General features: G+C 36.5%; 2 protein-coding genes across 2 annotated transcripts in view; one reads left to right on the top strand and one right to left on the bottom strand.

Moving 5' to 3' along the window:
- Positions 1-4,933, bottom strand: part of IKZF3 (IKAROS family zinc finger 3) — an 83,419-nt gene extending 78,486 nt beyond the window's left edge. The window contains exon 1 of the mRNA XM_026512935.4: positions 4,820-4,933. Within this exon, the coding sequence (XP_026368720.4) occupies positions 4,820-4,826 (7 nt within the window). The 5' untranslated portion in view covers positions 4,827-4,933. The remainder of the gene's footprint in view (positions 1-4,819) is intronic.
- Positions 4,934-8,781: 3,848 nt separating this feature from the next.
- Positions 8,782-15,871, top strand: ZPBP2 (zona pellucida binding protein 2). Its single transcript, XM_026512925.3, has 8 exons — positions 8,782-8,830; positions 8,954-9,019; positions 10,102-10,227; positions 11,290-11,451; positions 12,071-12,289; positions 12,926-13,008; positions 13,953-14,133; positions 14,714-15,871. Exons 1-8 carry the CDS (start codon positions 8,782-8,784, stop codon positions 14,806-14,808), a joined length of 981 nt encoding a protein of 326 aa, XP_026368710.1. The 3' UTR covers positions 14,809-15,871.
- The last annotated feature ends 11,825 nt before the right edge of the window (positions 15,872-27,696 follow it).

Genomic DNA, 27,696 nt, shown 5'->3' with positions numbered 1-27,696 from the left:
AAGCTGAACAAATAATCAAATGACCAAACACACAGGCAACTCATTTATTAATTTATTCAATTAATATGACCGTAGTCGTACTATGTGCTGAGGAATGGGCTGAGCTACTAGCATATTAACAACCAAAATAAGCAAGAAATCTATTTAAGTAATCTTTAGATAATTAAGAGTTACAAGTAGAAAATATACCTCTATATTGTTTCATCAGTGATGCTATTGAAATATTTTCAGTTTCCCTTATTTTAAAAAAGTTTCCTGTATAAACCCACAAATAATCTGATGTGCCAAAAATTTCAGCTCTAAGAACACACATTAACAAATACCATTTGTGATATGTTGCCAATTCTATTGATAAAAAAAATTCGGGAGGTAAACTGATTTTGAATTTTGACAATGAGTAAAGAGTATTGTTCATAAATGCATTTTATTCTGTTTCATATCCATTATTAAACACCTACTTTTCTTTTATCTCTCCTAAGTGGAACACATATCCACTCTAATACGATATCAACTCCATATTATTTTGATTTACTCTACACTACTTTGGACTCTAAGAACTTTAATTTGGGATGCAGAAAGCAGATTTCAATTAAGGCTGAAAAGATTATCTCATTCAAAATCACTGGGGATTAAAGTATTTTGATAATTACATAATAATAATAATAGTTATACATAGGTCGTATTTAAAATACATATAGTAGAAATATAATTATTGTTTCATTATTTCATCTTTTTTTTAGTGATTCAAAAGACAGAGTCATCCTTATGGTTTTTAATTTTTATAAATATACCAGTCAGTAAAAAGTTGTATTTTTAAAAGGCTAGATAGCAGAGTGATCTCTATGTCCTCGTGATGTTTAGGATCACTTTTTAAAATAATTAATGAATCCTTAGCACAAAAAAAATCATTTATTGAGCACCTACTATAGGCAGGTTTCTGTATTAATCTCTCAGTTCTTCTCAAACGTGGTCTAGAACTATAGTTGGAGTCAGGAGGCAATTAACATTGGATGTCTGATAAAAGATCTATGAATAATCTTTTACTCCTAAATAAGTGAATATATACAGTAAATATATTGACAAGTTTACAATAATGTATTAAAAAGGTATCACTGGAAAGTTGTATGCTAATTTTATGGTATCGTCTATATCTTACTGATTGAGAAAGCAAATTTCTGTTCATATTTGATTCATATTTTAATGGACTAATATGTGATCCTGAAATCTGCCAATATAAAGTTAATAGATAAGATTTTACTTTAGGGATAGTTTAGCCAAAATACCCAATAACATTTTTGTTTTCTTGGCTTTCTTTTTCCGTTATACCGTTTAATTATTTTAAAAATTTCTGAGTTCTATCGAAAAATTGCTAGCATCAAGCTCCTACTCATAAAAATTAATTAAATAAAAGGCATCATAATAAACATAACAAAAATTGCTTTTCAGCACTATTTTCTTAATTGAATGCAACAAACTCTGAGGGTCTTTTATGAACCAAGGACTATTCCTGGCACTGAGCACACAAAAATAAGACATATTCTCAGTCCTCTAGAAGCTTAAAGACAAGTGGGGGAATAAACATTTAAATCAATAAATAATTTCAATACAATTGGCAAAATATGCACAGAAAGGAAAAGGCTCTTAGCTGAGGAGGAGGGAGGTGAGTGACCAGTAGGGTGACTACCAGAAGGCATCAGAGAAGGTCATCAGAAAGAGGGCATCTGCAGAGCCTTCAGGGTGATGATGCCTGAGCAGACTCTTAAAGGATGAACAGGCATGACAAAGTAAAGAATGAACTGAAGACTTTAGTGAAGACATGGAAGTGTGAAATCCCATGTTGGATCATAGGAAGCACAAACAGGAATTTTCTAAAATTATGTTCTATCAGGATCCTGTGGCCTTTCTGTAGTTTGTTCCTTTGAACTTCACCATTTCATCCTTCATATGCTCATAATGGAGGCTAGTAAACACCATTTGGAGGTTATATCTCTGTAAAACTCAACCATCCAGAGCATAGAAAGGGACTTAGAAATGAAAAATGGCTTTCACAAAAGCCATGTGATAAGCTGACATTAAGGAGAAAAAATTTGTTCAATAACCCTGGAATATTTAGTGTAGGGGCATTCAGGTCTGCACAGTTCAAAACCCCTGTGAGAATATATTATAGCATAATAATACATTACCTGATGGTCAGAATAGTAACCCAGGGTTACCAAGATAAAGTTATCTCTTGTGTACCTTGTTTATAAGACAGGGATTGGGTAGTAAATACACTTAGAAAGATCTCTATCCAATATTGTTTAAATAGAAAGGTTTCATACTAGATGAGAAACATGTCAATACCTATGAAATTCGTATTTGTGAACCACCTCATTTCTCAACCATAACAGATAGAAGAACTACTGTTATTACAACACAAATAACAACATTTAGCAACATCAAGAGTCTCTGGATAGAAAATATTTAGGATCACAGATTGTGAGAAAAGAAAAAAGTTATAGCTTCTGATTTATTACGTGTATTAACTTCTCATTTTTATTTGACAAAATTTCAATTTCAAAAGCTTATTTCATCTGACACCTTCACACATAGAAAGTCTCAATAAACGTTTGTTGAAGAATGAATTTAAAAGAGATTTTATATGCTGAAAGAATGACTAACTAAACAGCTTTACATTTCACAATAAACTGTAGCATGTTAATTTAACCACCAAATTAGACAGAAAATAAAGGTATTCCATAAAGTATTCTACTTTCTTATACTGCCAAGAAATGAGAGGTATACACTGCAGTTCAAATCTCTGTCTATTGAGGCCAAAATGTCAAGATAATAAGAAAATATTTTAAATATCAAACACATGGACCAGATTACTCAATCTCAGGTGTCTCTAATGAACTAGATATTTTACTATATCAACTACTCCATCCTCAAGGACCTGATGTTACAACAGCCAAATTCACATCATTGATCTTTTTCAAATTTTATTAAGCGTTGAAGTTTTTGCATTAAGCATACTATATACCATCCATCTCTATGGACCTATGAATTTAATCTAGACATCTAAACTCACAACGGATCACTGTCTATATCCTATATTCCATCTCTTTTCATTTATAGTTTGTACTTTCTAAATCAAATTCTATACAAGTTTTCATTCCTTTCTTATTCAGACAGTCTTTATTCAGGCTTATCTAAAAGTCTTTGTTAGGGGCATTACTATACCCAATTATGCTATTTAGGTAATAATTTCTTTATCTCACATGAAATGAATTCAGGAGTATTAACATTTACAGGGAAACACTCTATTTTCCATAGATTTACACTATTCTGTATGTTAGTCTGGAGAAGTGAAATGATTAAGAATAAGAAAAAAGTGTTGGATTTTGATTTATAACTTCACAAAAACAAATTCAGCAACTCATCTATAATAATTAAAGCATGAGAGTTCTTAAAATTATTTTTTCATAATGTACAACGACCTAATTTTTTCTTGTTCTTGGCCAACCAGACCTTTACATGTTAACAATTACACTTCATAAACCATTTTGAAATATTCACAATGTCAATTTTTAGAACTACTTTAAAACCCCAATAATTTAAAATTTAACAGCATAGTCTTTCATAAGAGAAAACACCTGAAGCTTTATTCATAATGGCCATTTAAAAGTTTTCATATCCATACTAAACACATACTGTTCATTGACTTGTTTGGTATTCTACAAGAAAAAAAATTTATATGGGTCACGGCAGTCAGAAAAATTGTAGGCATACCCATGTACAAACTGAGGATTCAGGGCCACAGTATTGCATTCAATTAAACTGTGAGGGGGGAAGCTCTACCACCTGTATCTTGTGTCCCAAATTATTTAATCAAATTTAAATAACTTCATATACTCTAGACTTAGAGTTGCCAAAGATCAAGGTTCATTGGCAGCATAAGATCCTTCGATTATTAAAAAAAAAAATCCATGCTATTCGTACTATTTATCAAATTCACATTTTTATACTAGGCGTCAGTATCTCATTTATTAAGAGAATGAATACATTTCTCAAAAATTCTGATCTTCGAAATACCTCACCTTCCCCAACTTAAAATGCATCTGCCATTTTCAAGGTTTTACAAACACTTGTTGAAAAGACCACTGAGAAGTTTACAATAGTAGTGTGAAATTTTAGTTATCCCAAGTAAGTACATACTGGAAATTTTTTGAGAAGCGAGGAGTTTCACGACTTTCAAAATTAATTCAAATGAAACTTTTTAATTGAGCCTGATTTTTGCTTTGGGTAAAGAAGGATCATTAGAAGATAGAGTTCCACGGGAACCACCAGTGCCAACCACTTTAAAATTCACCTTTCCCATATGATAGCATTTACTCTTAGAAGAAAAGAAAAAAAAACTGTCACGTTTCATTCTAAAGAAGTCACTCAGATTAGCATAATTCCAATGGACACTGAGGCCATGGACAAAAAAAGCATCCAAAAGGATCAGTGATTCCAACCCAGGTTTGCTGCCATTTCAGGGACGCCCCATAAGGACTCTTCCTCTGCAGACTTCGAGTTGACCCCTCATGTCTGACAACCCCTGAGACATAAAATTGAGGAGAAGTTATCACGTTCCAAAGTTAGGTGGGGGCTAGGGGGAGCAATATGAGAGATGTATGAGAACCGACACGCTTTGCCTTCTGAAATGCCTTATATTTACTTTTGACAAAAGAAATAAATAGAAGCAAAACCGAGATTCAGAAGGAACTCTCTCTGCTGCGTGCACCGGTCGAGCTTTTCAAAGACCCCTTAGGAAAGAAGCGGGCTGGAGGCTCACCTTCCATCTCGCCGCCGGGCTGGGCTGGAGTTGCGCTCTGGCTACCCGGCCGCTCCACGTGCTCCTGCCGTCGCTGGGACGCAGCGCGCAGCTGGCGGGAGATTCCCGGCACGGGGAGTCCCCGGGATCCGGCCGCCGCGTCGGCGCAGATTGAAAGGGGCAGGAGCCGGCGACCGGCCGGTGCGCGGGGTTACAGCGGCGCTGGCTGGCGGCGGCTTTAAAGCGCGCTCGCCGCGGAGCGCCCGAGGTTCTGCACCTCCAGCCCCCTTTTGAATGTCAAACCCGAGAACCAGATAGGATGGAAATGGCGCATCAGTAAATTGTCCCAAAGTGTCTATTTAAGAAGGATAACGAATGGGAGAGTGATATATGGGGGGAGGGGCGATCTGGACTGTTTTCTTACAAGTTTAAGTTCGAAGAGGTTTGTCTTAAATTTAACAAGATCTGGAACTTTTGGTCTAGGTTCGGGGATGATTGCCATGAATATCGTCAATGACAACTGACTCCATTCGAAGTATTATGTTTTTCTTCCTCTTTTTCTTTTCACATAATTCTTGGCCCAAGTTTTCAGAAAATTCTAAGGCAGTTTAAAAGGATTTGGGCACTTTTATCAACTCAACTTTTTCATTTTGGGAAGCAAAAATTCTCTCACTTTTGTTTTCCCTTCTGGGAACTGCTTGCCACCACTCAGAAAATACTATGCACTCTATTTAGGTGTTTGTTTTCTACTACTCTGCCTTCTTCCAAGTAGGATCTGACACAGCTTACAAAAATACATATACATACATATAATGTATCAGAAAAGTAAGTAAAGAAAATAGAACTAAGGGGAAGGTGTGATAAGATAGTGAAATTAACTCAAAGATGTTACTGCACAAGAAACATACCAGTCAACATCTTCCCCTAACATCCTTCCCACTTTATAGAGGTAAAGTACAAATTTGACTATAGGAAAAGGAAAGGGGAAGTGCCGGAATAACAATTTTTCAAAAGCAAAACTTTTCTTCACATTGAAGTCTAAGGGACATTGTTCTGGTGAATCCTTATAAAGATATCCATTATGTTGATTTGGACAACATGTGAATGATTCTCAAAAAGGCCACTTCTACCCTTGTTAGGAAATTATATTGTTACTATATAAAAATATATTTCAGGCTTAAGGTTGGGGGATTGGGCATTAGCAGACCATATCAGAAGAAACCCACACTTACAAGTGTCCATACTGTAATTTTATGAATTTTCATTTATTTTAAATATGCCTTGGTATAGAAGGCCAACATACATATGTGTGTGTGTATCTATATACACACACATTTATGTGTGGTGGGTGATTTTTTTTAATGAGTAAATAACTTGCACTGGCTTTGTTTTAAGATCATGACACCATGGTAGTATCTCTGTAGATTGTATGGGTTGGAGTTCTACAGGATAATATCAATTTTGGAGAAATACTCTAAACACCCGGTCTAATTATAGTATTGAAAGGGGAAATTTGTTGTTTGTTAGTTTCTAAAAGCAAAAATAGCACATCAAAAGTAGCAGAAGAGGAACTGTAAAATTTCGCAGGGATGGTTTAAGGATGAATAGTTATTTGGTTATTAAAAGGATGTAAAAACTGTTATTATACTTAGCAGTGGAACGTGTTACTACTCTGTAAAAAAATTAGTTCAAATGGAGTATTTCAGACTCCAGAGAATGGTACTTAAGGGAATAGATAAAAAGTAGGTGGATGAAATAATTTATGTAACTACTCAACCCTTAAGAAGGTGGAGCATAATCCCCACTCCTTAGGGTGGGCTACATATAGTGACTTCCTTCCAAAGAGTACAATATGAAAGGGAAGGAAAAGAGTAATTTTCAAGTAGAGAAATCTGACAAACACTACCTTAGCCAGGTGATCAAGGTAACATCAACAGTGATAAAACATAATGACAGTATGTACCCTTAATATGTTATGAGAATGGCACTTTATCTCTATAATCTTCTACCCAAAAATCTATAACCTCAGTAGAATAATGAGAAAACATCAGACAAATTCCAATAGAGAGGCATTCTGCCAAGTACCTAACCAGTTAAGGTCAGGTAATGTCATCAAAAATGTCTTTTACTGTCAAGGTTATCAAAACGCAAGAAATGTCTGAGAAACTGTCACAGCCAAGAAGAACCTAAAGAGACATGATGACTTAATGTAGTGTGGGAGTCTGGATGGGATTCTGGAGCAGAAAAGGGACATTAAGTAAAAACTAAGAAATCTAAATAAAATATATGTCTTATTTAATAGTAATGTATCAACGCTGGTTCGTTAATTGTGAGAAATGTACTATACTAACCTAAGTTGTCATTAGGGAAAACTAGGTGGAAGTATACAAGAACTCTGTACTATACTCACAATTTTTCTGTAGATCTAAAACTGTTCTAAAATCAAAAGTTTATTTTAAAAGAATAGAGGGGCACTTTCAACAAACAACTACTACTCATTTGGTTAAGTCTCTTCTTACAGTATTCAAAGTTTATCACACAGGATTTATAAGGATCGATGACTTCTAATAACTGGGAAACTAATAAAACACTGTGGATTTGTCATGTACTTTGACTAAAACTGTAATGTCAAACTCCTAGGGAATTAAAGATAATGCCTAATTTTGTCTTCATTATCACTACCTCAAGGAGGAAGGGAACAGTTGAGACTAAACCATTAACCTAGACATGGTAACTGACATGGGTGGATCTGACTCACCGAATCACATCTCATGGCTTAAGCTATGTAGGTATAATTAACAGTGACTAAAAACGAAATCACTGACAAAGGTTGCTCCTGGACCATCTGAGATAGTCCAAGTACTGACTTGGCTCAAAGGAAATAAAACTGAAAACTCTTGATCTCACCCAAAATAATCATTCTGCACCCTGTCTGAACCTTGGTCTCTTTACCCATCAGCCTACTCAAAACCACCCCCGAGGGTGTCCCGCTGCTAAGAAATAGACAACAAACAGGCCACCGAACTGGTCGCCAAGAAGGAACCATGAAAGACACGGGCATGGTCTCTTTCCGAGCTCTGTGATCATTACTCATCTGTCATCCGTCCCCACAGGAAAAGTACACTTCGGGGATCTTGTCTTTCGATTGGGCCCGTTTTCAAAAGCAAGGTTACTTCACGACCCTAGATAAATTTGCATGGGGGTCTCCCAACGCCGTCTGATACTCGATGTGGAAAATAAAGGTTAAATGTTTCTCTAGCGTGGGAAGGGCTGGAGATGCCTTGTTGGCGCACAAATGGTTCTTCAAGCTCTTCGTTTGGGGAGTAGAAAATGCAGTTAGGTAAAAATTGGGTGGAAGAGTTTGGAAAAGATGCTGCACACAACTTCAGGCAGAATTCATGAGAAGCAAGGCACGGGAAATTCCCACAGGCTCTTTGCTTCCTGTAAGAAGCAAATTCTCACACGCTTCTCCCTCCCTCCGGGCCTAATGTAATTCCATCCTTACTCGCCTTACCCCATCGTTCTATTTGGGATCCACAGTGTTCCTCTCGTGGATCTCTTCAGCCTCCAGAAAAGGAAGTAACCGAAACGCGAAGGCTTGGCTTCTTTAACATTCCTCTTTCCTTCTCTCCCGGGGTGGGGAGGAGGGCTACTCAGAGAACTAAGTCACGGAGAGCGCGGGAAAATGGCGCCAGGCGCGAGGCACTCGCACGAGAGCAGCCGCGTGCGAGCGAGGGGGCGGGGCGCTCGCCTCCCCTGCTCGGGCCCAGCACGCGCCCGCCCCGCCCCCGCGCGCGAGGCCCCGGAGCGCGCACGCGCTCTCCTGCGCGTCCGCTCCCGCTGTAGCGACGGACGGGTAGGGGAGCTGACCCCGGCGGTTTGCTCCGCTCTGTGGAGGAGAGATGGGGAGGCGCTGGGCCTGGGCTGAGGTAGGAAGGAGCCCGCCCCTCGACGCCTCCAGCGACGCTAGCCCCTGAGCCGTGATGCGAGCGTGGGTCCTACTCTCCGCGGTGCTCTGGTACCTCACTGGAGGTGGGGCTCCTCCCCCCACCCCCCTTCCCAGTCCTGCCCGCTCCGCTTCGTCCTGCCCTGCCCCACTCTTAGCGCCCGCGCTTCTCTTCTACCTAATAAGTCAGTGGTTTCTTTCTTCCACAGTTGGATGGCAGCGTTCTTCTGAACGTACGGGGAAAGGCTTCATTTATGGCAAGCCCGGACACCCAGGTACTAAGGACCTCTTCACCCGCAGAGTCTATCAGAAGAGGCAGGTGTGCAGTTGGACCTGCTTAATGTTCTGCCAGCGGAGGGAAAGGGAGAGAGAGCTCATTGACGTCCACCTGGTGCTTGGCACTCGTGTCATTTCATCGTTACAGCGACGCCTCAGTGTATCACCTGGCCTAAAGCCGCGCAGCTCGTAAGGAGCTAGGATTCAATCCAGATCTCTCTCTGATGCCACCTCACTTCCAGGTGTCTCTGCTGCTTTGCAACGTGCAAGGCCCACTCAGTGATTTCCAGGGCTTCGAGTCCCTCTGTTTGGAGCTCCTACACATCCTTTAAGGCTCAGCTCAAATGTCGTTTATCACTGTGATGACACTTTCCCACACTGCCCAAGGAAAATTGGTCACGCGGCTAACTTTAGCTAATTTGGGGCCAGTTCATAGCATTTGTCATGTTTGGGATCTCTCCATGTTTGGAGACCCTCCCCTTTTTCCCGTCCCCTAAATTGTGCGATGGTGTCTTCTTTGTAGGTTTAGGGCCTGGCATTCAGTAGACTTTAAAGTCAGTATCTTGTGGGATTGTGTTGGTTCTAAGTAGAGTATTGCTGCCTCTACCAGATCCAAAACACAGAACAGGTAACTGCAGAAAATCTTTCTAGTATGCCCCCACATAAGCTTAATTATTGTTCCTAAAAAAGGACATTTATAGTTAAATATCAAGTTCCTCTTAGGGATGACCGTGATTATCTTGAGAATAGTTTTGCAACCAATTTCAAATCCTTTTCTGATCTTTAAATAGATTACACTAACCCTTCAAAGAATTGTGATTCAAGTGAGTTCTGAAATGAACTAAATATATCATGTACATTTTCATAAACAAAACTATAATATCACAGAAAAAATAATACGTCTAGAGTTTTAAAAACTTATAAGAAGAAATTTATGTTAGCATTCTAAGTGTTATAATGATATGCTGATTTTTAAAATACTGAAATCCAGAAAGAACTAATCAGTGTGTCTTTGGGACAAAATGGAAGGAAGTGTATTTCTTAATTTAATTTTGCTTTATATTATTTTATTTTGTCACAGTGAAAATATATGTAAAATTACACCACAATAGCCCAATCCTTGCCTGTATGGATTATAAACGTGCTAAAAAAGAAACAGTGGACCCCACCTACACATGGATTGGGCCTAATGAAAAGCCATTAACAGGTAATTTATTTGATCTTAGTTATCTTCTTTTTTTTTTTTTTTAAGGTTTTATTTATTTATTCGACAGAGATAGAGACAGCCAGCGAGAGAGGGAACACAAGCAGGGGGAGTGGGAGAGGAAGAAGCAGGCTCATAGTGGAGGAGCCTGATGTGGGGCTCGATCCCATAACGCCGGGATCATGCCCTGAGCCGAAAGCAGACGCTTAACTGCTGTGCCACCCAGGCGCCTCTGATCTTAGTTATCTTCTTAAATGATAGGGACTTTTTTTTTTCTTTTAAAGAAAAGCACTGTCACTTATTGGGATGAACAATTGAAATTTAATTTTAACTGCGGTTTCACGTGCCCCATACTCAGATACAGCAAATCATGTTATATCTTGGTGACTTATTTTCTCTTTATGAAAAAAATCGAAGCAGTAATTTTTGTATCCTACTTCCCAGAGCTATATTAGTTCAAAAGTTTTTTATAAAACCTAAAATTTGGGGTGCCTGGGTGGCTCAGTTAAGTGTCTGCCTTCTGCTCAGGTCGTGATCCCAAGGTCCCAAGTCCAGCTCCCTGCTCAGCAGGGAGCCTGCTTCTCCCTCTTCTGCTCCCCGTTTGTGCTCTCTCACTCTCTCTGTCAAATAAATAAAATCTTTTTTAAAAAAACCCTAAAATTTATCTTTGTAGCATCTGTATTGGAGATGAAGTATCTAATGTGTAATTTTTCATGATGTTAGAAGAGTGTCTTGGAATATTAGCATTATTAATTTCTGTCTTATGTGAGGAAATTGTGTAGTACTACAGAGCAGTGTAATCTCATTTACTAAATTACCAGCATAAACCAATTGAAATTAGAAGCCAAAAAATGAGTTAAAGAAAATCAAAATATATTTTTCAAGTGTACTTATCTTATGTGGTTTTCCATAGAGTAATAACAGAATTAAGACTATTTTGAATTCTTGAAGTTAAATAGTCCATTAATTTTTTAAGTTTTATATGTATTTATAACCCCAAGTTTACTAAATAATGTTTGAATTGTTATATGTTAAATAACCAAGTAATTTACTGTTTCTGTTTAGAAAATAATCGAATAAATATAACTAAAACAGGAAAGCTGAAGGTGGAAGATTTTCTGGAGGCTTTGTCTGGACTTTACACATGTACTCTTTCTTATAAGACTGTCAGAGCGGAAACCCAAGAAGAAACGATAGTAAAGCAGAGATATGACTTTATGATCTTTGGTAAGAATATGGGCACATTTTAACGTACACATTTAGTTAGGATAAGAATTAAGTGTATGGTCTCTTCATTTAGTGAAAATGAGTCTGTTATATATAATAATTATGACTTATGGAGTATTTTGGCGTATTTGATTATGCAAACTCTTAAATTGACATCTAGATAGTGTGTCCTAAATAATCCTCTTTCAGCCTCCCACTTCCCACCATCTAGGTATGCAAGTACAATCTACTTTACCACAATTTTGTCAGGTCATTTAAAACTGATGTTTAGTTCTATAAAAGCAAATTGATGACCTTTTCACTGGACTGTGCTGATAGCAATGACACTTTCAGCAAATTAAGACATTCCCCCATCTTATTTTTTTTTGATACTCTTATCTATATATCCAGCCATTTCTTCTCTTGTACTGAGTAGATAATGTATCAGATGAAAACAACCTTTGTTCATTAAAGTTATTCGTTTTGTATATTTTTGAGGACAAACTGATAAAACATTTTATTAGATAAATTTCTATGCTGATTTGCAAGATTAATGAGATTTAATATTACACATTATTTGCAGATTGTTTAGTAGCACAATGCTAAGCACAACTGTTTTTATTCTCATCATTTTTTAAAGCCTATCGGGAACCTGATTATTCATATCAGATGGCTGTACGTTTTACCACAAAGTCTTGTGAAGGAAGATATAATGACCTGCTTTTTAGAGTGCTGAAGAAAATCTTGGATAATTTAATCTCTGATTTGTCATGCCATGTCATAGAACCATCATATAAATGCCATTTTGTTAAAATTCCACAACATGGCCTCATACATGAGCTATTTATAGCCTTTCAAGGTAAAAGAAAATTCAACATTTCTTTAATGTGAGATATCTTACAAAATAGTAGGCCTTAAATATTTGTTATGCACTAAAGTATATCGTTGGTTCTAGCCTGGTTAAGGTTTTAAAAATTAACATTAATTATTTACTTTAAACAAGGATATATTGTTGCTGATCTTTTATTTTTTTACTTATTTTTTTTAAGTAGGCTCCACGCTCAATGTGGGGCTTGAATTCACAACCCTGAGATCAAGAGTTGCATGCTCTACAGACTGAGCCAAGCAGGCACCCCAATATTGTTGCTTATCTTTTAGAAGGCAGTATTTTTTATAAATACTATGCAGCTAATATTTAATTAATAAATTCCTAAAAACTTAAATTGTATTTTTGAGAAGAATTTAATAAAAGAGAGGAACCAAACCAAATTGATTTCCATCCATTTTAAAGCCTTGTAGTTACTTTGATTAGCCCCCAGATGGAGTGAAATCATAATGTATAAATTATTCAAATTGTGCACTTTACTCTGTTACTAGGATTAGATAGATTAAACACAAGCATGCAAACATACTGAATTCAGCATTCAAAGCTTTATTGGAATGGTTGGAACTTTTTAGAATTCTTTTGTGAAGATATCATTTTTTTCTTCTCCAGTTAATCCTTTTGCACCAGGGTGGAAAGGTGCATGCAATGATTCTGCTGACTGTGAAGATATCACTAACCGTAATATCCTCCAGGTGAGAATTTCAATGTAGGGGGAAAGTATTTGAATAGTTAATAAAACTATGTAAAAATTTTTATAAATGCTCATCTTATTAATTTAAAAGTTTCCTCAAAAATTGATTTCTCCATATTGTGAATAATAATAATTGGCATTCTAAGCAAGTAGATTTAAATTATTGATTTTTTTTGTTTCAGTTTTTAGGCAGAGATTGTGAGAGTCTTGGCTGTATCAAGATGTTTTGTTTTGGAATAATACATCTAGAATAATATATAGCTCTCCAGGTTAATAGTATGTATTTTTTCTATGATGGAAGGATGAATCCCTGGTTTTTGTTTCCCAGATGGTATCTAAGCAGCAGCTTGAAGAACAGCCCCACAATCATGTAATCCTAGGTTAAACCAGTAGTCCTTCCAAAATTGTATCTCTGCTGGTCGTAATAGTTGCTTTCCCCTCTGCCATTCTCAGAGGCTAAGGACATAGTCTAAAAAATCCCTTTACTCTCCTGATCTAGTTCCTGAGCCTATACCCTTAATATTGCGCATGGCTTATGGAAAGCACTCAGTTAATATTAGTTATTACAAACTCTGTGTTCAAAAAATAAAATAAAATTTACATCATTAGTTTGTAATGCTGATTAGAGAATAGTTTTGGTTTCCATTTTGCTTGGCTCTTTGGAATTAGAAATGATGAACTCTCAGTTATCCACACATGAAACAGACATGCTGGAAATAATTTAAACCTCAATTTAATTTTTCTTCACTATTGTACATATGAATTGACAATAATTGATAAGGTCAAGGCTAGACTAAATTTAACATTAACACACAACTTTTCAGGAATTCATCTGTTGGATAAAGGATGACATGCTTTACTATGTTTCATGGCCTCTGATACAGGAGGATAAATTTGGTTCACAGTTTAGTAATTGTATTTCTTTCTGGTATTTTAAAATCTTAGGCAAGAGATCGGATAGAAGAATTTTTCCGGAGCCAAGCATATATTTACTATCACGACTTTAATAAAACTATACCAGCTATGCATTTCGTGGACCACAGTTTTCAAGTAGTACGTATGGATAGCTGTCGTCCAGGCTTTGGAAAAAATGAAGGTCTACACAGTAATTGTGCTAGCTGTTGCGGTAATTATAAAATATAAATATCTAAATATTTAGGTTATATAGTCAAAAGACTAGATTAATAATTCCCTTAGGATAATTGAATATATTGATTCTTTCACAATAAGTTATATTTAGTTAAAGGGAAGTAAAAATTCAAAGCCCAAATTTCTAAATATAATCATCCTCATGAGTATTAATTCTTCCTAATGCACTCTCCTGTGTTATAAAACATTTCTATAGTGTTCTGAGTTGAGCTGCTATGCTACGAAGGAAAACAACAGGATGGTCCTATCTAGAAAACAGAATTGGAAATAGAAACTAGAAAACTAGAAGTAGGAACTCATAAATGGGGCACGGCAGAAGATACTGTAAAATACTGATATTAAAGGAAAAAATAGGATTCTAACTTTCTCCTACCTTTAAGATCATCAAATTAAAATGTTTCAAACTCAAATAATCTTCCACAACTTAATTGGCTGAACATTACCCAGTATAACATAGGTATAGAAACAATGTGATACTGAAGGCAGATTTATATTACTGGCATAAAATACCTCTAACTGAAATGATAATAATCTGCTCCGTGTTTTTTCCTCTGCAGTGGTTTGTGGTCCTGGGACTTTTAGTCCTGATGTTGATGTTACTTGTCAGAGCTGCGTTTCCATCCGTATTTATGGAGCTAAATCTTGCACATAAACTTCGAACAAAAATCGTATTATGAAGACTAGAGGTGAAAGTATTGTTACTTGCTTCTGGAGGTGGGGAACATAAGATAATTTGTTCACATCCCGGAACATCAAAGACCCATTAAGTAAGACCAGTAAGACCAAAACATCGGAAAACATACATTTAAGAAACTTCAAAAAGATAGTTGACATGGCATTTCTAAGAAGGAATTTAGTATCTCCAGTGGACAAAGGAAAGTGTATTAGTGGATGATTTCCATGACATGTGTTTTGCTGTTTACAAACTGAATCTGTTGCTCTGTACCTAAGACTATATTAAGGTCAAGAGGAGTAGCAAAGTATAATATAATAAAAACTTTATACTTTCCATATATTAATTTGTTTGAAATCACTCTGATATGATATAAAGACATTTATAGTACTTTTGTAATTAAAACCAAAAACGTTGTTTCTTTTGGTCCCTTTGCTTTTGTTTTTTAAATAATTAGTTTTGAAAGTATAGTTTTAGATTTATAGAATAATTGAGCAGATATTACATAGAGTTTCGTATACCCTCACGCCTCCCCAATTTCCCCTACTATTAACCTCTTGCATCGGCATGATACATTTGTTACAATTAATGAACCAAAGTTGATAACTATTATTAACTATAGTTCATAGTTTACATTAAGGTTCATTCTTTGTGTTATACAGTTCTATGGGTTTTGACAAATGCATAATGCCTTGTGTTTACCATTACAGTTTCATACAGAATAGTTGCACCTCCCTAAAAATCCCTTGTGCTTTACCTATTCATCTCTCCCTCTTGCTCCAGAACCCTTGACACCACTGATTTTTTTTAATGTCTCTATGGTTTTGCCTTTACCAAAATGTCATGTACTTGGAATTATACAGTATGTAGACTTTTCAGGCTGGCTTCTTTCACTTAGCAATATACATTTAAGGTTCCTCCCTGTCTTTTTGTGACTTGATCATTTTTTATTGCTGAATAATATCCCATTGTATGGATGTACGAAGGACATCTTGGTTGCTTCCAGTTTTTGGTGATTATGAATAAAGCTGCTGTAAACATTTGTGTGCAGGTTTTTGTGTGGACTTCAGTTTTCAACTCAATTGCATAAATATCTAGGAGCGTGCTTGCTGGATTGTATGGTTTAGTTTTGTAAGAAACTGCCAGACCATCTCCCAAATTGGTTTACCATTTTGCATTCTCCCCAGCAATGAATATGTTCTTATCACTTCTCATCTTCACCAGCGTTTGGTATTTTCAGTTTTTTGAATTTTGCCGTTCTCATAGGTATATAGTAGAATTTCATTGTTGTGTTAATTTGAAATTCTCTAATGACATCTGATGCTGAGCATCTTTCATATGCTTATTTGTATATCTTCTTTTGTTAGGTGTCCAGATCTTTGTTCATTTTTTAATTGGATTTTTTATTCTCTTATTGCTGAGTTCTAAGAGTTCTTTGTGTATTTTAACTACAGATTCCTTCTCAGTTACATGTTTTGCAAATATTTTCTCCCATTCTTTCTCTTCATTCTTTAAACAGTGTCTTTCATCAAGCAGAAGTTTTTAATTTTAGTAAAGTCCAACTTACCATTTTCTCTTTCGCGGATCATGCTTTTGGCATCATACCTAGAAACTCTTCACCAAACCCACAATCATCTAGATTTTCTCCTGTTACATTCTAGAAGTTACATAGTTTCATGTTTTACATTTAAGTCTAACATTAATTTGTATTTTGTGAAGAGAATAAGTTGTGTGTCAAGATTCATTTTTTTGCATATGGATGTCCAGTTCCAGCATCATTTGTTGAAAAGACTATCCTTCCTCCATTGAATTGTCTTCACTCCTTTGTCAATGATCAGTTGACTACATTTGTGTGGGTCTATGTCTGGGTTCTCTATTCTGCTCCATTTATCAATTTGTTTAGCCTTTCATCAATACCATGGTGTCTTGATTGCTGTATAGTAAATCTTAAATTTGGTTAGTATCAGTCCTCTGACTTTGTTCTTCTTTAGTATTGTGTTATTCTGAATCTTTGGCTTTCCATATAAACTTTAGAATCAGTTTGTTGATAACCACCAAATAACTTGCTGGGAGTTTGGTTGGAATTGCATTAAATCTATAGGTTGAATTGGGGGAAATTGATGTCTTAAATATATCAAGTCTCCCTATCCAGGAACATAGAATAGCTCTCTGTTTATTTAGATCTTCTTTGATTTCTTTAATGAGAGTTTTGTAGTTCTCCTTGCATAGATCCTGTACATATTTTCTTACATTTATGTCTAAATATTTAAAGGTTTTGGTGCAAATATAAATTACACTGTATTTCTTAAATTTCGAATTCCAGATGTTCTCTGGTATTTAGGAAGGCAGTTGGTTTTTGTATATTAACCTCATATCCTGTGATTTTACTGTAATCGTTTATTAATTCCAAGATATTTTTGTTGATTCTTTGGGATTTTCTTTTTTTAAAAAAAAGATTTATTTATTTGTGAGAGGAAGAGAGAAAAGGTGTGTGCATGCATGTGCATACATGTGTGCACGGGGAAAGGGCAGAGGGAAAGGGAGAGAGAATCCTAAGCAGACTCTGCGCTGAGCATGGAGCCTGATTCTGGGCTCCATCCCATAACCCCAAGATTACAACCAGAGTGGAAACCGACTGGAGTGGAACCCAAGATTCAGACACTCAACTGACTGCCCTACCCAGGCGCCCTGATTCTTTGGGGTTTTCTACAAAAACAATCATGTTATCTACGAACAAAGACAGTTTTGTTTCTTATTTCCCAGACTGTATATTTTTCACTTTCTTGTCTTGTCTTACTGCATAAACTAGAACTTCCAGTATGATATTGAATAGGAGTGGTAAGAGAGGACATCCTTGCCTTGCTCTGGATCTTAGACAGAAAGCATCCAGTTTCTCACCAGTAAGTATGATGTTAGCTATAGTTTTTTAGGGAGTCAAGGAAGTTCTACTCTATTCCTAGTTTGCTGAGAGTTTTTATCATGAATGGGTATTGGATTTTACCAAATGTTTTTTCTGTATTTATTGATGTAATCATATTATTTTTCTTCTTTAGCCTGTTGATAAGATGGATTGCATTAATTGATTTTCAAATGTTGAATAATCCTAGCATATTTAGAATAAATTCCTTTTGGTCATGGTGTATAATTATTTTTATACACTGTTGGATTTGATTTGCTAATCATCTGTTGAGGATTCGTGCTTTTATGTTCATGAGACATACTTGTCTGCAGTTTTCATTTCTTGTGATATCATCATCTGGTTTTAATAATAGATTTAGTATTAGCATTAACATTATAGATAATGTGAGTTAGTCAGGATCCTCTTAGGAGACAGAAAACACAAAATAATTTGAACAGGATGATATAAAGAAGTATTAACTATAACAGGGGATTAGAATAGCAAGGAATTGGCTAGTAAGATATAAAGAGAACCCTAAAGAATGTAGGAATAGCAGATATAAAGAGCAGCTCCTGTCACTAGGACTGAGAGAGAGTGTTCAAGAATGAGCCACCATCTCCCAGAGCAGACATCCAGACCTTATTGAAGAGGCCACAACCATGGGTCACTGAATGGCAGAAGTCACTGATGCTGGAAATTCACTCTGTCTAACTTTCCAGAGATCCACCCTTTAGGGTGCCAAGGAAAGTTGTTCAAGGGGTAATTTCTCACTCAAATACAAAACCACACAAGGAGGAGAGCTGTTACCATGCGCTGTGGGATATGAACACTGGAAATGTCTCAGGAACCTGCCAAGGCAACAATCTAGAACCAGAAAGAAAATTCCTTTCCTCCTCTAATGTCTCTCCAGCATCATCTCTGACAAAACTTAATGCTGTGCCAGCTGGTGAAGGAAAACATTTACAAGACCTAGATCCATTTTCACAAAACAGACAAAAAAGATATATTTGGAGCTGAGAGGCAATAAATTAATAACTGAAATGGTGCAACCCTTTGACTATTTAGCTTCCATATGAACCTTTCTACATACCATTTAACACTTGTACACTGACAAAGAACTTTTATATTTCTACCTAAGAAGATACAGCTATCCATCATAAAAGTATTCACGATTTCCTAAAAATATAACAGCACATAGTTCCAATAGTCATTGTTTCTATTGCTGGCTATATTAATTATTCCTCAAATTCATTCACAGTCCCGTTCTGTGTCCTAAGGACTGAATTGTAAAATTCACTTCCAACAACTTGAATATAAACTAAAAATCAGAGAGAAGAAAATAGGCAGTGAATTAAAATAACCATGATTATAACAAGCAAAGAGAAAATATGCAAAGCTACTTTGTTTCTGTAATTGGTCATAAGGTTGTAATTGTTATCTGTGGCTTCTTTAACTACTCTATTCCATCTTTTCTTGGCCTCAGCCAGAACTTCAGTTGCTCTGGGTTCTTTATTTGGTGGAATGACCAAAACCTTCATTCCCAAAGAGTATGAGTCCTCGTGTTCTGCCCTTCTTTATTATTGTTGTTGCTATGTAGTTTTCCATTAATCTTTAGTATTGGACAAGAAAGAACTAAGAAGCACCCCCAGAAAATCTCCTAGGTTCCAGAAACAGTTCTTCTTGCTGCTGTCACGTAGCAACTCAACTCTCTCTTGGTAATCAGGACCATCACTCCAGTAAGTTAATACACCACCTCCCTTTTTCCTGGCCTGTTCGTTCCATAGTATATGGAGCTTAAATATCCAGGTGGCAGTCTCATCTTCCAATTCAGGAAAGAACCATTGTTGTGTTTCCTGGTAGAAGCATTCCCCCACTTGAGGACAATGATCTCCAAACCAGTAGAGCTCAAAGTTGCCAGGATAGAAAGAAAAATTCTGCAAGAGGTATAATTTTGAGAGGGCCCACTCCTACTTCCATCTCTGATTTCTGGACTATTCTGGCTATGAAGGAGACAGCACTATATATATTTGTCTCTGATTCAAAGCATATACAGAACCCCTTTGTTTCAGGGTATTATCTCTCAACTGATACTGTAACTGAGATTTTGGTAAGCCATTTCACCTTTCAGTTATGCCAGTTGCTTCTGGGTGATGGGGTATGTGGTAAGACCATTTAATTCCATGGTTATGAGCCCATTGCTTCACTTCCTTTGCTTTGAAGTGAATTCCTTGATCAGACACAATGCCGTGTGGTGTGTCATGATGGTAGATAAGGCACCCTATGAGTCCACTGGAGCTGGCAGAAGCATTCTGAGCACAGGAGGCAAATCCACACCCAGAATTTGTGTCTGTTCCAGTAAGGATGAATCTCTGTTGTTTGGACAGTTTTACTCTGTCAATGTAAAAGGAATTAGTCACACAGGTTAATGAATATAATGTTGCCCTGAGATAGACTAATGCATTATTCTTTTTTTATTTTATAATAGCATGTCTCATTTTGAAACAGAATTTTATAAAAGTGAGAAACAGAATGTGAACATTTTAATGATTGAATCCTAAAGAGAAACTTCTGTCCCCTTACGAATTAAATGTCTTGGGGTGCCTGGAGCTCAGTCGGTTAAGTGTCCTCCGACTCTTGATTTTGGCTCAAGTCATGATCTCAGAGTCATTACATCTAGACCTGTGTTAGACCTCACCCTCGGCGGGGAGTCTGCTTGAGATTCTTTTTCTCTCTCCTTCTGCCACCCCCCCACCCCCACTCACTCTTTCTCTCTCTCAAATAGATAGATACATCTTTAAAAGAAAAAAAAGAATTAAATGTCTCCTTCTTGAAGGTGGAACCACCACCAGAACCATCCTAGAGAGAGAGATGCCTAGGGAACCGAAGGGGAAAAGCTGCACGTGCTCCCGAAGAACGGCTGACACACACAGCACACAGAGCACGAGGCGCCAGGTACTCTCCGAAATGTTCTTGATGTAGTTACTCAGTAGTCCTCATGTTCGTCATAGTAGGTACATACTCATTCACATTTTATAGAGAGCAAGCAGAAGGACATAATCGTTAAGTAATTCGCCCAAAGTCACACAGCTAGTAAGTGGTAGAGCTGGCGTTGGAAGTCTCTAGAATCTAGGCTCTTAATTACTAGATCTTCTGTCTTTCTTTGCGAGTTTTATCTTCACAAGTAATAACTATTCCTAACATTTTGTATGAGCTCTTCAGATAAAACAGTTTAATGAGAAAGTGTCCATTAGGCAAAGAAGATATGAACAAAATATAAATTTTAACCAGCCCCAGTGAGGGAAAATGAGCAGTACAGGTTAAAGGGAGAACTAGTGATGGTACTGAGTACGTAAGATTGCCACCTGCTGCTTCCTGATGGTGTGAGCTGTGACTTGACTTTCCTTCCCCAGCTCTTTTAGATAATCCCACAGAATATAGGCACTGCTCTTGAGTTTGTGAATTTCTTTTTTTCTGAGCCAGGACACTATTTTCTCCTTTTACATTTTGTTTTTCATGCTCCAGCGTCCTTTTACACTTTAGATTGTTGCCATATTTGCATCTTAACTGTGTTCATCCTTGGCAAGCTTTCCTTACCCCACAGCCCTTGCATGTGATAAATGTTTCTCGGGGCCCTTCTTGCCTTCCTCCTTCGGTTTCATAAGCTTCTTCAGTCCCTCGGAAGGAAGAATGTAGATAAACTGACAGATCAGTATGATTACCTTTAGCTCCATGAGTAGAAATAGTTTTACAGTAAAAAAAAAACTTATCTCGAGAAAAAGAATTTTTAAGTTACAATAATGGATAAAAACACAAGATTGCCAGCTTTGTGCAGGTGTCAGTGTCTTAGAATGGAAATTATTTTCTTACCATAGCAGGCTTATTACTTCGCCAGTAACCCATTCCTCAGAACTGAAAATTCAGTAGCCAAGAAAGAACAAATTGTAGCTGGTAGGAAGTAATATAACTTCAGACAGCCCTGACACAATAATGAATTATGTAGGTCTGAAAGCCCCTGAGGTTGCAGAAACATGACTGGTGCCAAAGTGTAGTTCCAGAGTGTCAGTGTTTTTTATGAAGACGGCTAGAAATGTGAGGTGGAGTTTGGATAAACAGATACTATGCTATCACTTTGGATCCTCCCAGGGTAACACATTGATATCTGGTATCCGAATCCAGAAACAAATAGAGAGCAATGAAGGTGTTTGGAAAACAAAAGAGATAAGGAAACAGGAAGCAAAAAAAGAGAAAAAGTGGTTTTGACCACCAACCACTGATTAGAAGATGTTGCATAACAACTCAGAGGGTAGAGGAAGTTCACCTCAGTCCAAAGGAGTTTGAAGTCCGTTTCTTGCAGACATAGATCACACAGCTTTTGACCAAAAAACCTCCTGGACCCTCCCTCGTTTCTGTGGAAGTTTTCTGGAATGTAGGTCACATAGAAGAAAGTCAACCAAATTAAAGCGCAGAGGATGACTAAATCGAGGGTTGAGATGTGTGCAGGTGCTTCTCTCTTCCTTCCTTCTGACCGAACTCTGTTTGAGTCTAATATTCAACGGTCTTTAAAGCATCTTCCAAGACGTGTCTGTCCTGAATGACAGAAAACAAGTGAGGAAGAATCTGCAGTCTATAATGGAAGGACCCTGGCTTTCTGATTCTCGTCCTGACTCCCTCCGTTTCTAGTACATCTTTGGCAAAGACCATTTTCTCATCTCAGCTGTGGGGAAACTAATTCCAGTTTCAACCTGTCTTACAATATAACTTTATGTAGTCATATAATTTATAAGAAAGAACTTTGTAAACCATAAAACCAACAATTTCAAGGTTCTGTATTAGACTGTAGGACCTGTGATAGATAAAGAAGTGATTCTAGACAGCTAGGAATCCATGGCTTTCACCATAATGTGTATACATCAGTCAATAATCTCATTTACTACAAGTACCACGCTCAATAGTCTCAGTCCCTGTCACCAGGGAGGGCACAGACTGGTGTCTGAGACAGATTAATACAGTACTGTTTGATTAAGTGCTATTGTAACCTCGATGGTGGCTTAGGACCCTCTCTCTGCCCCTTGAATATTTCAGTGGTAGACTTGAGGGAAGATTGCAGAAGGCAGATGGAGGAAGGGTTTACACTGCCCCAACACACACAAAGAGCTTCAAGTAGAACAGTGAACACCATTCTTTCTTTTTTTCCACCACTTTTATTGTCAATTATAATGTGCTTACAGAAATATGCATTACACGCAAAAGTATAGCTTAACAAATAATTATCAGATAAACATCTGAATTACCTACCACCCAAGTGAACACATCTAGCATCCTAGAAGCCCATCCCTTTCCCATGCACCTCCCCCTGATCATGTCCCTCCTCCAAAAAGGATGATTCATGATAATCATTTTCTTCCTTTTCTTGGACATTTACCACCAAAGTGTGGATTCCTAAATTATTTTCTTACCATAGCAGGCTTATTACTTCACCAGTAACCCATTCCTCAGAACTGAAAATTCAGTAGCCAAGAAAGAACAAATTGTAGCTGGTAGGAAGTAATACAGCTTCAGACAGCCATGGAACAATAATGAATTATGTAGGTCTGAAAGCCCCTGAGGTTGCAGAAACACGACTGGTGCCAAAGTGTTAGTTTCAGAGTGTCAGTGTTTTTTATGAAGACGGCTAGAAATGTGAGGTGGAGTTTGGATAAACAGATACCATGCTATCACTTTGGATCCTCCCTATTTTTGAACATTCTGTGGAGAGAATCAAATACATTCTTTTATGCCTTGATTCTTTCTAAAGATTAATCTCATACAGCGTTAGCTCATTTGTATCCATTGCTATATAGTATTCCACTATATAGATATACAGTAATCCCCCATCATCTGTGAGGTATACATTCCAAGACCCCCAGCGAATGCTTGAAATTGTAGATAGTACCGAACGTATCCATTAGGATTTTTTTTTTTAAAGATTTTATTTATTCGACAGCGATAGAGACAGCCTGTGAGAGAGGGAACACAAGCAGGGGGAGTGGGAGAGGAAGAAGCAGGCTCATAGCGGAAGAGCCTGATGTGGGGCTCGATCCCAGAACTCCAGGATCACGCCCTGAGCCGAAGGCAGACGCTTAACCGCTGTGCCACCCAGGCGCCCCCCATTAGGATTTTCTTAATTATTTATTTATTTATTTATTTATTTATTTATTTATTTTTAATTTTTTAGGATTTTCTCTTTGAAAAAGTTCTGTAAAAGACTTGTCTATTTTTCTGTTGCGTTGTCTTTTTAAGTTGATTTTCACAAGCTCCTTATACTGGATACTGGATTCTATTGCTTTATGAGCTACATATGTTTTAAATATCTTTTCCCACTCTACGATTTATCTTTTCACCTCTTTATGATAACTTTTGGTGAAGATGAGTTTTTAATGTTAATATAAGTGTAGTTTTACCTTTCACATTTTGATCTAAAATCCACCTAGAATTAATTTTTATATATGCTGTGTGGTAGGGATCAAATTTCATTTATCCATGTGGTTACCCAATTGTCCTGGCACCATTTATTGAAAAATCTAGCCTTTCGCCACTAATCTGCAATATTTCTCTCATATATTAAATGTCCATTTATGCATGAAAATCTGTGAGCTGTCTCTTCTGTTTTTCTGTCCCTGCTCTAATGTTACACTAAAATTACACCTTTTATAATCCATCTTGATATCTGGTAGAGCAAGTTTTTCACCTCATTCTTCGAGAGTACCATAGCTCTTTTTGTTCCTTTCCACTTCTGTATTAAATTTTAGAATCAGCTTAAGTTATACACTCACACAGAACTGTTGAAATTTTGTTGGGATTGCATTGTATCCATAAATTAATTTGGTAAGTATTGACATTTTCACAATATTGTGTCTTATAATCCTTCAACATAGTATCTCTTATTTAAGTCTTATCAGGTCTCTCAATAAGATTTTTTTTTAAAGATTTTTACTTATGTATTTATTTGAGAGATAGATAGAGATAGAGAGAGAGAGCACAAGGAGGGGGAGCGGCAGAGGGAGAGGGAGAGGGAGAAGCAGGCTCCCCACCCAGCAGGGAGCTCCACCCGGGGCTCAATTCCAGGACCCTGAGATCAGGACCTGAGCCGAAGGTAGACGCTTAACCAACTGAGCCACCCAGGTGCCCCTCTCAATAAGATATTTAAATTTAATGTGTTAGAACTCTTTAAGACCTTTTGTTAGATAGATTCCTAGGTATTTCATATTTTGGGTGCTATTACAATGAGTACTCTTCCAAATTTCATTTTTTTGTTGCTGATATATAAAAGAATATGATTGTTTTGTGTATATTGATTTTAGCAAATTGCTAAGTTATTATTCACTTTAATGATTTATCTGTACATCCTTTTGGACTTTCTTTCTTTCTTTCTTTCTTTCTTTCTTTCTTTTTTTAAAGATTTTATTTATTTATTTGACAGAGAGAGAGACAGCCAGCGAGAAAGGGAACACAAGCAGGGGGGGTGGGAGAGGAAGAAGCAGGCTCCCAGCGGAGGAGCCCAATATGGGGCTTGATTCCAGGACTCTGGGATCACACCCTGAGCTGAAGGCAGACGCTTAACGACTGAGCCACCCAGGCGCCCCCCTTTTGGACTTTTTTTTTTTAAAGATTTTATTTATTTAGTTGACAGAGAGAGAGACAGCCAGTGAGAGAGGGAACACAAGCAGGGGGAGTGGGAGAGGAAGAAGCAGGCTCCTAGCTGAAGAGCCTGATGTGGGGCTCGATCCCATAACGCCAAAGGCAGACGCTTAACCGCTGTGCCACCCAGGCGCCCCCCTTTTGGACTTTCTATATACATATTAGATCACCTGCAAGTAATGCTATTTTCTTTTTTTTTTAAATCCCTATGTGTGTGTGTGTGTGTGTATAAAAATATATATATATATATTTTTTTTTTTTTTTTTTACTTTACTTGCTAGACCTTCTGTACAATGTCAAATAGATGGTGAGAACAGACATCCTTTTCTTGTTTCTCATCTCAGAAAGAAAGCTTATAACATTTTACCATTAAATATGATGTTTATTACAGATATGTTTATCAGGTTAAGGAAATTCCCTTCTATTCCTAGTTTTCTAGGAATTTTTATCATGAATGGAAATCGAATTTTATCAAGTGCATTTTCCTATCTATTGAGATTATCATGTTATTCTTCTTTCTTAAACTGTTAATGTGGTGAATTACATAAATTGATTTTTCAATATTAAACCAACCTTGAAATCCTAGATAAATCTAACCTCGTCCTAACATTTTATCTTTTTTTTTTTATTGTTTGATTTGGTTTGCTAATACATTTTTTTATTTTTGCATGTAAAACTTATTTTGCATGGGTAAAACTGGCCTGCATTTTAATTTCTTTTGTTCTTGTTCCCTGGAAGGGTTTCTATAGATTGGAACTATTTATTCTTGAATGCTTAATTGAATTTACTGGAGAAACCATTAGATTTAGAATTTTCTTTGTGGGAAGGTATTTTACTATTGATATATTGTCCTTTGTGGTTATAGGATTTTTCATATTTTCTGTTTTTTCTTGGTTTAGTTTTATCAAATTATAGTTTCCTATGATAGTGCCCATTTCATCTAAAATCTCAAATTTATTGGTAAACGTTGTTCCTAATATTCTCTTATCTTGTTAATGCGTGCAGCATCTACAGGACTGTCCACTTTCTGTATGTGCTTACTTTTTTTTCCTTTTATCACTCTTGTCAGAGGTATGTCCACTTTATTAATCATTTCAAAGATCCAATATCTATCTTTATTGAACCTTTTTATTGTTTGATAAACTTGTGCTCTTATTTTCTTTCCTTTCATTTGTTTGGATTTATTTTGCCAGCTTTTTTTTTTTTTTTTAGCTTCTTGACATACTTAACTTTTTATTTCCCCCCTTTGGTCTTTCTTCTTTTCTAACATGAATAATTAAAGTGACACATATTTTTACCTCTAAAAAATAGTTTAATCACACAAGTTTGATATATATATTTTTCTTATAGTTAAATACCCCCAAAATTCTAATTTTCATTAGGATTTCTCCCTTGACTCATGAGTTATTTACAAATGTGCGCCTTACTTTCCTAAGATATGGTGATATTTAGTAATGTTTTGTTATTGATTTCCATGTTGTTTTTATTGTGGTCAGAGAAGGTGCTATGTTTCAGTGTTTTGAAATACGTTGAAACTTATTTTATGTCTCAACATATGGACAATGTTTATAAATGTTCCAGGCATATATTCTACAGTTGTTGAGTACAGCTTTCTAAATATGTCCATTAGGTTAAGTTTGCTAATCATGTTCAAAATGTCTATTTTCGTAAACTGATATTTTTAGCTGCTTATTCTATCAATTACTAAGGGAAGTGATTGTGTATTTGACTATTTTGTCTTCTGATTTGTCAATGTTTGCCTTCTATATTTTAAGGCTATATTATGTGCATAGCAATACAAAATTGTTATATCTTCCTGGTAAATTGAAACTTTTATCATTATGAAGTGACCTTCTTTGCCACTAATAATGCTTTATGCCTTAAATTTATTTTGCCTAATATTAATATAGCCACACCCATTTCCCTCTGTTTAGTATTTACATATCCAATATATTTCTATCCTTTTATTTTTAATGTTTTATATCCTTATGTTTTAGATGTCTCATGAACAGCAAATAGATAAAAATTATCCATTCTGACGATATTTGCATTTTTACTGGTTCATTTAGCCCATGTACATTGGATTTCATTCCATATTTTCTTTTGGGTTTTTTATTTGTTTCACCTCTTCTAGGTTTCTCTTTCATTCGTTTCTTGTTTTTTTGTTGATAGCTTTTTTTTATCATTATATCTTTTTTCCCTCCACTGGTTTGTTTCTATTTCATTAATGGTTATCTTAAAAATTATAGCATGCAGGGGCACCTGGGTGGCTCGGTCGTTAAGCGTCTGCC

The sequence above is a fragment of the Ursus arctos genome, unplaced genomic scaffold (genome assembly GCF_023065955.2).
Source record: "Ursus arctos isolate Adak ecotype North America unplaced genomic scaffold, UrsArc2.0 scaffold_24, whole genome shotgun sequence".
NCBI classification, from domain to species: Eukaryota; Metazoa; Chordata; class Mammalia; order Carnivora; family Ursidae; genus Ursus; species Ursus arctos.
This window is presented reverse-complemented; position numbering and strand designations above follow the sequence as displayed.